Raw genomic sequence first — 12,781 nt, 5'->3', positions numbered from 1 at the left:
CCGGAGCTGTCACATGCACGCTTCCTCATGAGTATGCTATTGAGATCAAAAGTACAGGGACTGGTGCTTGTCCGTGTCTGGTTTATAATATGGTAATAATAACTGAATGTGGTAAAATAGTACATAATAAGTGAACTACTGATGAACGGATAATTGAATGAAGATAGCCTGGACTCCACCATTAACAGTCAGCTATAGACACATTCTAAAATTGGAAAGATAAGTTAAATTTTCATTGTTGGATGGAATTTAGATCTACAATTGATATTTTTTCTATTTTTATTTTATTTAAAAAATATCTTTTTCATTTTACATACAAATCCCAGTTCCCACTCCCTCCTCTCCTCCTGTTGCCTCCACCTGCTCCTCCCCCCATCCAATCCCCCATCCACTTCTCAGAGAGAGTAAGGCACATTGCTTTGAAGAAGGATCAGGGCCCTCCCTACTGTATCTAGGCTGAGCAAGGTATTTATCAAAAGAGAATGGGTTCCAAAAAGCTAGTACAAGCAGTGAACAGGGTAGGAGGAAAAATGTGTGGATTTTGTAATTAAGGGATCTCAGGGCTACTTTAGGACTGGGAATAAGTGATAGAGTGCTTGCCCAACAAGTGCAGGCCCTATGTTCAATTCTCAGCGGCTGATATAACATCTGGGGGTGGTCAAGGCAGCCAGATTGTGAATTCAGGGAGAGCCTAGGCTACCTATTCCTGTTTCAAAAATCCAGAAAGAAACAAAATCATACAACAAAACAAGAAAAGAGTTACTCTAGTTGTCTCACAGGTTGATGCTTCTCTTTGTTCTTGGTGCCCAGCCTCAGGCCATTTATTGTAAGGATATCTTGGATATTGGGCAGTTCTCTGCGGTGAAAGGAGTCAACCTGGACAGCAGTGATGAAACCTTCTATGCCCAATTTGCTACAGGGTGTGTCACCATCCCCTGGCAGAATGAGGTACTGCTCTTTCTAACAGAGTAGGTTTATTCTAGTTTCAACAATGACGTGTGTGTGTGTGTGTGTCTGCAAAATACATTTATGCAAAAGATTTGACCATGAGGACTAGATGATGGGTAAGCCAAGACTGTATCAGCAGTTGCCAGAGGCATGACAGCTACTCTGGTCTCAATGACACGAGGCAGGCAAAAGGTGATCTTAGGGGGCTGGAGAGATGGCTCAGAGGTTAAGAGCATTGCCTGCTCTTCCAAAGGTCCAGAGTTCAATTCCCAGCAACCACATGGTGGCTCACAACCATCTGTAATGAGATCTGGTGCCCTCTTCTGGCCTGCAGATGTACACACAGACAGAATATTGTATACATAATAAATAAATAAATATTTTTAAAAAAAGTGATTTTAGGATTTGCCTGTCAGCACTAACTGGCTGCTTGGCTCCATTGGAATTAGCTTTTTTTCGGGGGGGGGGGGAGTTCACTTAGAGAAAGGGGAACAAGAGGCCACTTTATTCCAAGAAGAGTTCAGAAACCAGGAATTCAGGAATGTGGAGCCAGAGAAGGTCTGGGAACTATGATGTGCCCCACATTGTCATCAGGTGCTGGGTGGGAGCCAATAATGTGGGGAGATCACTGACTCCCTGGTGTCTCCAAAGTCTATCCTGTCTTCTGTGCACACAGATGATTGAATCTGGATGTTTCAAGGACATCAATGAAAATGAAGATGAGGGAGATCTGCCAGCATATAAAAAAGAGATGTGTCCCTCCATTCTCAGACCAAAGAGAAATTTCTTCCGTAGACTCTTCAGAAGAGGGGTAAAAACATATTTTGTAAAAAGTAAACTGTTGTGGCTGGGGTTCTGCTTAGGATAGAACATTTGCGTAGTGTGAGCAAGGGCTTTGGTTCTAAGAAACAGTGGGCATGTGAATTCATACCCTCTACATGTCTGTATGTGTATCAGAAGGAAAATCTTTTCTAAGGGAAAACTCTCCCCCCCCCTTTTGTGTTTTGTGTGTGTGTGTTTTTGAGACAGGGTTTCTCTGTAGCCCTGGCTGTCCTAGAACTCATTCTGTAGACCAGGCTGGTCTCTAACTCAGGGATCTGTCTGCCTCCGCCTCCTGAGTACTGGGATTAAAGGTGTGTACCACTAGTTACTTTCTTTCCTTTCTGCAATGCCTCATATAAGAAATTTCAACCTGGGTGTAGCTCACACGTAGGAGGCTGAGGTAGAAGAATCACTGTGAGTTTGAGGCCAGCTCACTACATAGTGAGTCGTTATCGGAGAGAAGGAAGAAGAAAAGAAGAAGAGACAAGTAGACAGACAAGCAGACACACACACACACACACACACACACACACACACACACACACACACACACACAGATTGATTTCATATAGTTTAAAAGCCATATGGTTCCATTTAAAGTTTACCTAAAGAACCAATGTTGCTTGCTGTTGGTGGAAAGACTGTTTTGATCTACAAGGCAATGACTTGTTAGCACTGAAGCTGCTTCCTGGTTTGGTGACAAAGCGTTTGACCTAGCTCAAAGGTCAGCATCTGATTGAATTTCCACAAACAATGCATGTTTTAGTTCTCAATGTTCTGATTCCAACCACTGCTCTCTCATGTCTACATACACAAGAAAAGCAGGTTCCCTTCTAACACTGGAAATCCTTTGGAGAGACTTTTTGTAGTAGCATTACTTTTGTTTATTTTCTTCCTCATGTATCCCAGGCTGGTTTTGAACTTGTTATGTAGCAAAAGAAGACCCTAGACTCCTGATCCTCCTGCCTTAGGCTCTTGAGTGCTGGGGTTAAAAGTGTGTACCAACACACCTGACAAGGTCAGAAAATAATTTCATCAAGTAAAAAATCCTATGAGTGGATTGATTTGTTGTGAACTTATCAATTCTTTTATTTTTTGTTGTGTTTTCAAGACAGGATTTCTCTGTGTGTCAGCTCTGCTGTCCTGGAACTCACTCTGTAGACCAGGCTGCCCTCGAACTCACAGAAATTCACCTGCCTCTGCCTCCCAAGTGCTGGATTTAAAGGCATGCGCCACCACTGTCTGGCTCAGTTTTTTTCTTTTCTTTTTTTGGGGGGTGGAGGGGGGTTCTTATACCTATCATTTCTTGAGGAATTTACTAAAAGATTGTTTGCTAGCATCCTAATCTGTGCTTTTTTTTTCAACAAGACTTCAGTAGTTAAAGTCTCCCAAAGTGGTTGTTGTTAAGACCACATTTTCTTTCACAACTAGGGGATAGCTATATGAACTGAACTCATCAGTCTATTTCTGCACACAGTTAAGTCCTTGGGCATCCCTCCTTATTCAGAGCCCATAATGACATCCACTAGAGCACTCTCCACGGAGAGAATAGAGTTGTGCCATGTCGAGCGCCTTCTTACCATAGCACTTACTGGTGAAAGAGCCAGTGAGCCTCATCTGTCTTCTGCACTCATTCAGCTATTGAATTTGATGTAGCACGCAACAGTCACAAAACAGCAAAACTCATCTTGAAGCAGTATATCTGTATGTAAATTAAGCATATGCCTTTAAAATTACTTTTAGCGGTATAGGGACGGAAGTTAGGACCTTGTGTATACCTGATAAGTACTCTAACACTGAGCTATAGCCCCGCACCCTGCAAGTTTTATTTTTAAAACATTTTTGAAACAGGGTCTCACTAGCCTAGGGATGCCTGGGCTAGTCTTGAATTTGTGATCCTCTTGGCTCTGCTTCCTAAGTAGCTGGAACTACATTTAGAATTCCATTTCTTTCTTTCTTTTTTTTTTCTTAATAAGAAAAATGCATTTAGAATTTTTGCTTACCTCACAATTAGTATTGTCCCAGTTTCTAGAACATTATATTTCTTCCTAGGTATCTTTGGAGATCAGTTTCAAGATGCCAAAGTCTAAAAGTGATCAAGTCTCTTTCATAAATGTACAGTGTATATATAAATCACCTCTAGATTACTTACAATGCAGAGTGCAATACACAAATAGTTGTCATATCCTTTTAAAACTTACTTGGCATTGTCATATGGCTTAAAATACTTTTCTCAATATTTTTGATTCGGGGTTGGTTGAGTTCATGCTTATAGACCTCATGGCTACTCAAGCAAAACAAAGCCATCTTGACATTAGAGACATGGCTGAGGCTGGCCATTGTGCTGTGTGTTGCAGGGCTGCCTGAGCAAAGCTCTCAGTGAGGAGGGGGAGCCAACACAACGCTGACCGTTCACTGTGCCGACCACAGAACAAGACCCTGGTGTTAAAGAAGGAACCTGTCACATTCTCAGTGTCTTGTCCTTTCCATGAATTCTAATAAACAGTCTGACACTGTTTATAATGTGCTTTTATATATTTTTACATTAATATCTGCACTGTTTGTTTACTGAAGCTGTGTTACAGAAGAAGCCTGAGAACACCACTGTGTACCCTGAAGCTCCCAAGTATGGATGCCTTGTACATTGGAGCAGTTCTTAGAAGTCCTGTTCCTGTTCCTGTATGTCTGTCCCACACTGTCCAGTTTTCCCTGAAATTTGCTGAGGTTCTTATGGAACTTTAGTGCTACTTTTTAAATTGTTAATTCAAAACTCTCAGAGAAGAATCATAGGTCCTTCCTTTATTTTAAATTTCCCCTGCCTGCTTTGGTACTCACTCATCCCTCGAGGTCTGGGATAGATTCTAGGACCAACATTTGGTTAAATGTTACCTGAAGCTACACATCATCTTCCTGGGCCTGTGTTACATCATATACAAAGTGAAAAGATTTTCCGATGGTTCATTGAGGTCTCTTATGCTCTGACTCAAATCTAGTTCCAGCCAGTTCCCTGCTTCCTCATCTACTTGGACTGTTCCTTACTGAGCTGAATATGGTTCTTTGAGCCTCTAAAATTTCTGTTTTACCCCTGCTGCTTGGACCATGATGAGTGCTGTGGAAATCCTGCATCATACTTCTTGACATACATCTTGAAGGCCAAGTGGAGTTGTTAGTCATGCTTTGAAACATGAAAGAATACCTCTGTTCTTGATCTTTAAATATGGAAATAACTGGGCTCAAGAAAAAATATAGCGGTCATGTAGCCCTTCCGGAGACAGACGCCGGAACAATCTGGTAGGCCACAACCTCATGGCGATACACAGATTAGTGGAGATGGGTTAATTTAAGATATGAGTTATCAAAAAATATGCTTAAGCTATTGGCCAAACAGTATTGCAAATAGAAAAAAGAAATAAAGAAAGAAGCTGGGCTGTGGTGGCAATAAGGCAAATTCAGGCTTTGCAAAGCAGCCCTGCCAGGCAGAGGTGACAAATACTTTTAATCCCAGCACTTGGGAGGCAGAGACAGGTAAATATCAGTGAATTTGAGGCCAGCCTGGTGTACAAAGAGAGCTCTAGGACAGCCAAAACTGTTAAGCAGAAAAACACTTTCTTGAAAAAAGAAACCTTGAGACCCTTTTTATATCTGCACTGCCTATAGAAGGTGCTTCCTCCTCTGGGGGAGGGTCTCCCATTCTCAGTTAATCCTTTCAGGAAATACCCTCACAGACCCACTTAAAGATGAAGTTTTTTTTTAGTTGATCCCAGACCTAATCAAGTTGACCACAAATATTAACCATCATAAGTCCATCCCTTGTCAACTTAACAATCACATTTCTTTATGTAATGTTTAATTTCCAAATGGAGATAATAACAAGGTCATAATTTCACTTAACAAGATAAAACCATTGTTCATAAAATTGCAAATGCATTATCCTTCCTCCAGAATAGATGGCAAAGTCCCTTGAGGAATGCCTAGTCTTTTAGGATACCCTAACTTAAATATGATAATATAGATTCACAACACAGCTACTGATATTATCTCAACTGACATGATTCTGCAAAAAAGTAAAGAAAATGCAAATATCTGCTTAATACATATATTAATATATGCACAGACATCCTTAACAAATACAGAAATACTCACTGTAATTGCAATTCTTGTTTCTATAGTGACCATGCGACCTTAGCTGGTATTTATAACTACCTTCTAGTTACTTGTTACTTGTCTCATTAATATGACTAAATACTTGGCAGAATAACTTAAGGAAGGGGGAAACAGCCTGTCATGGTGGGGACGTCATCGCAGCAGGAGCAGGAAGCTGACTTTGCATCCATAGCTAGGAAACAGTGTGAACAGGAAGTGGGACTAGGCTGCAAAAACCACCTCCTCCAACAAGACTCTACTTCTTAATGTTTCAACAGCCTTCTAAAACACCACCATCTGGGGACCAAGTGCTCAAACACATAAGCCTGTTAAGAACATTTCATAGTCAAACCACAACATTGGATTAACAGAAAAGTGCCCCTTGCCTTGGGAAAAGCAAGCCAACATAGCCTAGGAGCTGGAAACACCGGAGCACTAATTAAGATGGTTTACTTCAGATAAACAGAGAACACCTCACATGCAAATGCCCTTGCCTGGGGGTGCTTAGAATGACAGTAACTGCTTGAGTCTAGAGCTCTGTATAACCATCAAAACCATACTGGTAACAAAGGGGGCAAATAAAATAACCTCTAATCTTATATAGTGCCTCCAGAGGTGCTGGGAACAATGCCTGTAGCCTGTATCCTGGGATCATGGTGATGAAGACTCACAAGGTGGAGACAAAGGCTTTATTGCTTAAAAGTGTCCTGGGGTACTGGCCCTTCTGGGAGACACACACACACACACACTGAAGAGAAATCAAGGTCTTCCTTGGGCCTGGGGCACTTCAATTGGTAGGTGTAAATCAAGCAGGAGGCTACCCTGTAACACAGAAGCTCTCACTGTGGCACTGTTGTGCTGTCCATGTGAGGAATGGGGTCTACAGGGCTAGTGAGGCATATTGTATGTAGCAGTGCCAGAGGGATCTGATCACATAGTTTTAGCAATCAAGAAGCATAGAATATACAAGAAATGGGCTAAGCTATAAAACCTCAAGGCCTGCCTGCCCCCATTGACTCACTTCCTCCAGCAAGTCTCCACCTCCAAAAGGCTTTACAACCTTCCCAAACAGTACTACCAGCTGGGAACCCAGTGTTAAAAAAATGAGTGTATGGTTGAAACAACAAACAACATCCTACCCTTGGCCCCCTGGCCTCATGGCCATCTCATGCAAAATGCATCCTTCTGGATTTCAAAAGTCTCCTTAGGTTCTCTAGAGGAACAGAATTGATAGAATATATAAATATAAATATATATATATATACACACATGGCTTTATATATATGGCTTTATATATATTGAATTATAATGGTATATATGGATATATGTGGAATTTATTAGAATAGCTTATAGGTGGTATGGAAATATATATATATATATATATATATATATATATATATATGGAGTAATAATGGGTATAAATGGATATATATGAAGTTATAATGGATATATTAGCTGTGTATATCCAGCTAGTCAACAATGGCTATCAACCAACTGAAAGTTCAAGATTCCAGTTGTTCAGTTCACTAGGCTGGATGTCTCAGCTGTTCTTCAGTATATACTGGAATACTGCAGAGGGAGCCTCTCATGCCATTGAAAGAATGGACTTGCCAGTAAGAACAAACAGGCAAAAAGAGCAAGCTTCTTTCTTCCATGTCCTTTATATAGGATGTAAGCAGGTGGGGCTCAGAATAAGTTGGATCTTCCTACCTCAAAAGATCTTGATTAAAGTGAATCTTACCATGTCAAAAGAACTGGATTAAAAGTGGGTCTTCCCACTTCAAATAGTTTAATTAAGAAAAAAAACCCTCACAGGTATATCCAACCTCTTGGATTTTTGTTCTAGAAGTAGTCAAGTTCACAACCAAAAATCACACTAGTCGGTAGTTGTTAACACTAGACTGGGTGATAGTGGCACACACCTTTAGTTCCAGCACAGGCTAGGCAGATCTCTGAGTTTGAGGTTAGCCTGGTCTACAGATTAAGTTTCAGGACAGCCAAAACAGAGAAACCCTGTCTGGAAAAACAAAACAAAACAAAATGTTTTAACAGTGTTCAAAAGTTTCAAGTCTCTTCTGATACTTAAGGGAATCATTTAACCAGGAGCCAGTGTATAATTAAAAAGCACACACATGTACACAATAAAAATATGTTTGCAAAGGTAGGACACTGGAGAGATGATGACTCAGTGACTAAAAACATGAATTCTGTTGCCAGCATCAATTTTGAGTGGCCCACAACTGTCTGTAATTCCAGGTCCAGGGAATCTGACACTTTCTTCTGGACCCTCTGGACCTCGCAAACACTTGCACTAAAGTACACATTCCACCACATATCCAGACACCTCCCTTTCCTACCACCACACTTTTAAAACTAAGAAGAATAAATATTAAAACACACACACTGGCACACACAAAGGCAGGCAAGATAACTAGTAAAGTACTTGCTGCCTAAGCTGATGACATGAATTTGATCCTGGCCTCTACTTGGAAGGAAAGAACTGAAAACCAAAAGTTGTCCTTATTTCCATGTGTGCACTGTGGCATGTGCATGATCCACCCCCAACACCAATAAACGTGAGAACAACTAAGTCCCATTATTTCAAACTACACTAGGGGAGGAATGAGGGCATAGCAAGGAAGGGGTGGGCTAAAGTAAGACCAAACCCAATTTTACAGTACCAAATCCTACAAGTCTGTCTCGCATCTTTGACTTGTGATGACTTCTGGCCCTTCTGCTGTGCTGCCTAAAGCACACATATTCTCCCTTTTGAGCCAGCTGCAGTCTATGCTCAAGTTTCTCTCAGCCTGAATCTCTAACATAGTGAGGTATGATTTGTGGTGTCAACTTAACAGAATCTAGAATTACCTGAGAAATGGCATTCTGGACACACCTATGGGGGATTGTCTTTATTGTATTAATTCAGTTAGAAAACCCACCTATTGTAAGTGGCACCATTTCCTGGCTAGATCCTGGACTAAATCAGTGGAGAAAGAAAGCTGGGCAGCTACATACATTCATGTGCTCTGCTTTCTAATTGTAGAGCTATGTGATCAGTTGCTTCATGCTCCTGCCACCTAAACTTGCCATAAGACTGTACCCTTGAACTGCGAGCCAGAACAAACTCTTTGTCTCTTAAGTTGGTGAAGATTTAGTGTAGGTGCATCTAATAGTATAACTCAGAGTAACTGTGGCTTAGACAAAATAGAAATGTATTGCTCTGTTACGGTGAAATAAATCCAGAAATGGGCAGGCAGCTAGAATGACAGCTCCAGTCATCCACCCAACTTCTTCCAGCTCTGTCATCTCAGAATGTGACTTTCACACCCAAAATGACTGCTCTACTGCCGGACAACATACTCTCATTGCAAGCATCAGGAAGAAGATGGATGTACCCTTTCTTTTGCAGAAGACTTTCTAGAAGTATCACTACTTCTGCTTGTATCTCACTGACCAGGACTTACTTAGTCACATGGTTTAGTTAGCTATGGAGAGACAGGAACTGTGGTATTTTAGCTAAATGGAAAGTTACCCATATTAAAAAAACAGGTGATATTTCCGAATTAAGGACAGAGTAACTGTTGGAATGCAACTATTGTTTTTATGGATAGAACTGTTTCACTTCATAATTTATATACTGAAGAACTAACCCCTTAGAATAGCAGAATGGGTCTGTGTTTGGAAAGCAGATGGTGGCCTCTTCCCTCTTCTGATGGGTCTTGATAGGCAGCCAGTCTGGCTTAGAACTCACTATTTAGCCAAGGCTGTCCTTGAATTTGAAATACCCTTACCTCAACCTCTCTATTGCTCAGATTACAGGCATCATGTACCACTAAGTCTTGGAGAGTCTTTAAAGAGGTATTGAGATATAGTGGGGCTACTAGATCTTAATCCAGTTACTTAGGATTTCATTAAAAAATAGGACAAAGACACAGAGGGATGGTGGTGTGAGGCCTCAAGTGGAAGCTGCTCTGCCAGCCCCTTATTTGGGATTTTTAGTTTGCTGGAGTATGAGAATATAAGTATCTACTGATAGCTCCCAGACAGTGGTACCCTGACACAGCAGTACAAGCCAGAAAATATACCTATCCTTTGCTGACCAGCAAAATACCAGAGGATAGTGGCCTAGCACTATATTTTAATAACTATCCAGTTCCTATGGGTCTAGAATCTGGGCCCACCTTATGTAAGTCCTCTGTTACCTGCTTCTCACAGTGGCCAATCAGGTACCAGCTCCCTGTTATCTGAAAGCTTGACTTCAAAAGAATCACCGTAGAGCTTTAGTGGTGTTGGCAGAGTCCACTTCTGTGTGTACTGATGGACTGCCAATGGTAGTTCTGACTGCTGGCCATGGACTGTTCTTTATGTCAGTCTTGCCAATTGCTCTTTCTCAATTTGTGTAAGCAGGGCTGGAGAGATGGTTCAACAGTTAAGAGCACTTGTTGCTCTTACAGAGGCCCCAGGTTTGATTCCCAGCACCTGCATGGTGGCTCACAACCACTTATAACTCCAGATTTGGGGAATTCAATGCTCTCTCTGACCTCCTCAGGCATCAAACATGCATGTGGTACAACACATAGAGGCAGTCAAAACATGCACACAAAGAAAGATACATCTAATTTAAAAATTTTTTTAAAAAGGCATGTGTGTAAGTTGAGAAGATGGTAGTCAACAGGACTAAGGTTACATTTGTAACCTAACAACAGTATGACATCCCATCCTGTTATCTTTTGCCTTGTATTGGTTAGAAGTCAGAAGTCAGCTGCCCATTCTTGAGAACAGGGATGTCATAGCTTAGAGAATGCTAAGAGGCTGGGTTCACTGGACCATCTTTCAAGTCTGCCTACTAGCAACTCCCAGTCTCAACCAGCTTGCCTCTCGTGGGATCTGGCACTGGCTCTGTGCAGCAGATAGTCACATTAATGAAAGGAGGGACATGGAATCTAAAGACTTGGTTTCTGTGTACTTGACCATTTTGAGAAGATGGATTGTTTCATGGCTGTGTAATAGAGTTCTTGAGTCTTAAGGGGCAGCCTGAAGGTCTTAAATGAGTTCTTCACCAAATGCATCACCACTAGACAGCTCTCTCTGAAGCCAACACTTTTCCTGGACAGGCTGCAGGAGCTGGATGTAATCCACTCTATTCTCGGCTTCCTGCTTAATAGCTCACCTGTGAGAGATGGCGGCTCTGGAGACAAAGTCTTCAGCCCTAGTGGCTATGAAGCCCCTTGTAGGTCCTGGCTGATGGCAGAGCAATGCCCATGGTCCGGCACTCATTGTGGGGTGTCTGGCCCCAGTGCACTAACCCCAGTCTCTCTTTGAACTGCAACCACTGCTGCCTGCTTAGAACCCTTTATCAGCTTCCTTCACAGCACACCCTCTAGAGGCTTTCACATCTGAGGGGGCCAGCGCTTCAGGGGTCCACGGATCATAGGGGTCCTTTGGTCCTGTATAAGGGTCATTTTGGTTCCATTCTCATTTCAGGGAGCCCCCAGCATGCTGCGCTTGGGACTGTATCTCAGGCCACCGGCCGGTTTGTGGACCATGAGAGCCTCTCTGGGTTTCGGGCTCCGAGCTCCACCACCGCCATCCCAGTGTAGCGTGCCTTTCTGCAGGGCAATTTCTTCGCTGCCCTTCCTCTTTCCAACTTCTTCACCTTCCTTCCAGGTTTCCCCAAACCCTGCCGCGTCGCCAACTCCTCTGCCCACTTCCTAGACATTTTTCCATCGCTACTGTTTCTAGCCACTGCTAGGCCGCGTCCCGCTCAAACCCGCTCTGGGTTCGGCTCCGCCCCTCATTTATAGTCCGCCCCACCCTCTCCACTCAGGCGATTGGTTTGCCAGGGAGGGGAGGGGCCATGCCGGTGGGCGGGGAGTCTCAGTAAATTGGCAAAGGCAGGACGTGCTGTCAACTCCAGCTACTGGGAAAGACGACGCTTCAGCCTGTCAAATCTGCGGGTCCAGCGTGGCCTCTCCTCCGCCGGCCTGACGTCACAGGACGCAGGCGCCGCGGGGGTTGCCGGGACGGGCCCAAGATGGCTGGGCGCTTTGGTTCCGCTATTGCCCGCCGCGCAGTGCCCCATTCATTTCCCCGCTGCTAAGTGGCTCTGCGGGGTGCGAGTAGGCGCCAAGCCTTCGGGGCCTGTCCCGCCGGGCAGGAGGCCGTCATGGCAACCCTTGAAAAGCTGATGAAGGCTTTCGAGTCGCTCAAGTCGTTCCAACAGCAGCAACAGCAGCAGCAGCAGCAGCCGCCGCCACCACCGCCGCCGCCTCAGCCCCCTCACCCGCCGCCTCAGGGGCAGCCGCCACCGCATGCACCGCCGCCACCGCCGCTGCCGGGTCCGGCCGAGGAGCCGCTGCACCGACCGTGAGTCCGGGCGCCGCAGCTCCCTCCCGGGGCCCGCTCCCCTGGCCTGCGTGCCGGAGACGGCCAACGCAAGCACCTGTCCAGAGAGAGGGTCTCGGTGCCTCCCGGAGGCCGGGCCCTCTGTCCGGCCCGGGCCCTCGACTCGTGGGGTCTTTGGCCTTCCTCAGAGGAGGCAGAGCCCGGTCAGGCCTGCGGGGGACACGTCGAGGGGCGTCTCGGCCCTAGTGCTTTCGCCCTTCCCAGCTTGTGAAGTTAGGGAGCGAACTTGTTTCTGTCTTCGGGGAGAAACTGGGGCTGTGGCACACTTGACTCCAGGAGAACTTGGAGAGGGCGAGACCTCTCCGGGTTGCCTCCTTAGGCCTCGGAGCTGGGAGCGCAGGATAGCGTGAGAGATGTGCGGATAGTGGATGACATAATGCTTTTAGGAGGTTTCTGCGGGAGTGCTGAGGGCGGGGGAGTGTGAACCCATCCAATGGGATATTCTTTTTCCAAGTGACACTTG

The 12,781-nt window shown here is 44.2% G+C and overlaps 2 protein-coding genes across 9 annotated transcripts in view; both read left to right on the top strand.

The window, feature by feature from the left end:
* Grk4 (G protein-coupled receptor kinase 4) overlaps window positions 1-4,293 on the top strand; it is a 78,427-nt gene extending 74,134 nt beyond the window's left edge. For 5 of the 7 annotated variants that reach the window (XM_075943837.1, XM_075943840.1, XM_075943836.1 and 2 more), the window contains 3 exons: window positions 811-948; window positions 1,625-1,759; window positions 4,128-4,293. In XM_075943837.1, the coding sequence (XP_075799952.1) occupies window positions 811-948; window positions 1,625-1,759; window positions 4,128-4,178 (324 nt within the window). In that variant the 3' untranslated portion in view covers window positions 4,179-4,293. The remainder of the gene's footprint in view (window positions 1-810; window positions 949-1,624; window positions 1,760-4,127) is intronic. The other 2 variants (XM_075943839.1, XM_075943838.1) reach the window with 1 other exon arrangement.
* Window positions 4,294-11,928: 7,635 nt separating this feature from the next.
* Htt (huntingtin) overlaps window positions 11,929-12,781 on the top strand; it is a 139,586-nt gene continuing 138,733 nt past the window's right edge. For both annotated transcript variants that reach the window (XM_075943833.1, XM_075943832.1), the window contains exon 1: window positions 11,929-12,279. In XM_075943833.1, the coding sequence (XP_075799948.1) occupies window positions 12,080-12,279 (200 nt within the window). In that variant the 5' untranslated portion in view covers window positions 11,929-12,079. The remainder of the gene's footprint in view (window positions 12,280-12,781) is intronic.

Source organism: Microtus pennsylvanicus, chromosome 12 (assembly GCF_037038515.1).
Source record: "Microtus pennsylvanicus isolate mMicPen1 chromosome 12, mMicPen1.hap1, whole genome shotgun sequence".
NCBI classification, from domain to species: Eukaryota; Metazoa; Chordata; class Mammalia; order Rodentia; family Cricetidae; genus Microtus; species Microtus pennsylvanicus.
Note: the sequence above shows the minus strand (reverse complement) of the source record. Positions and strands in the feature narration are given on the sequence as shown.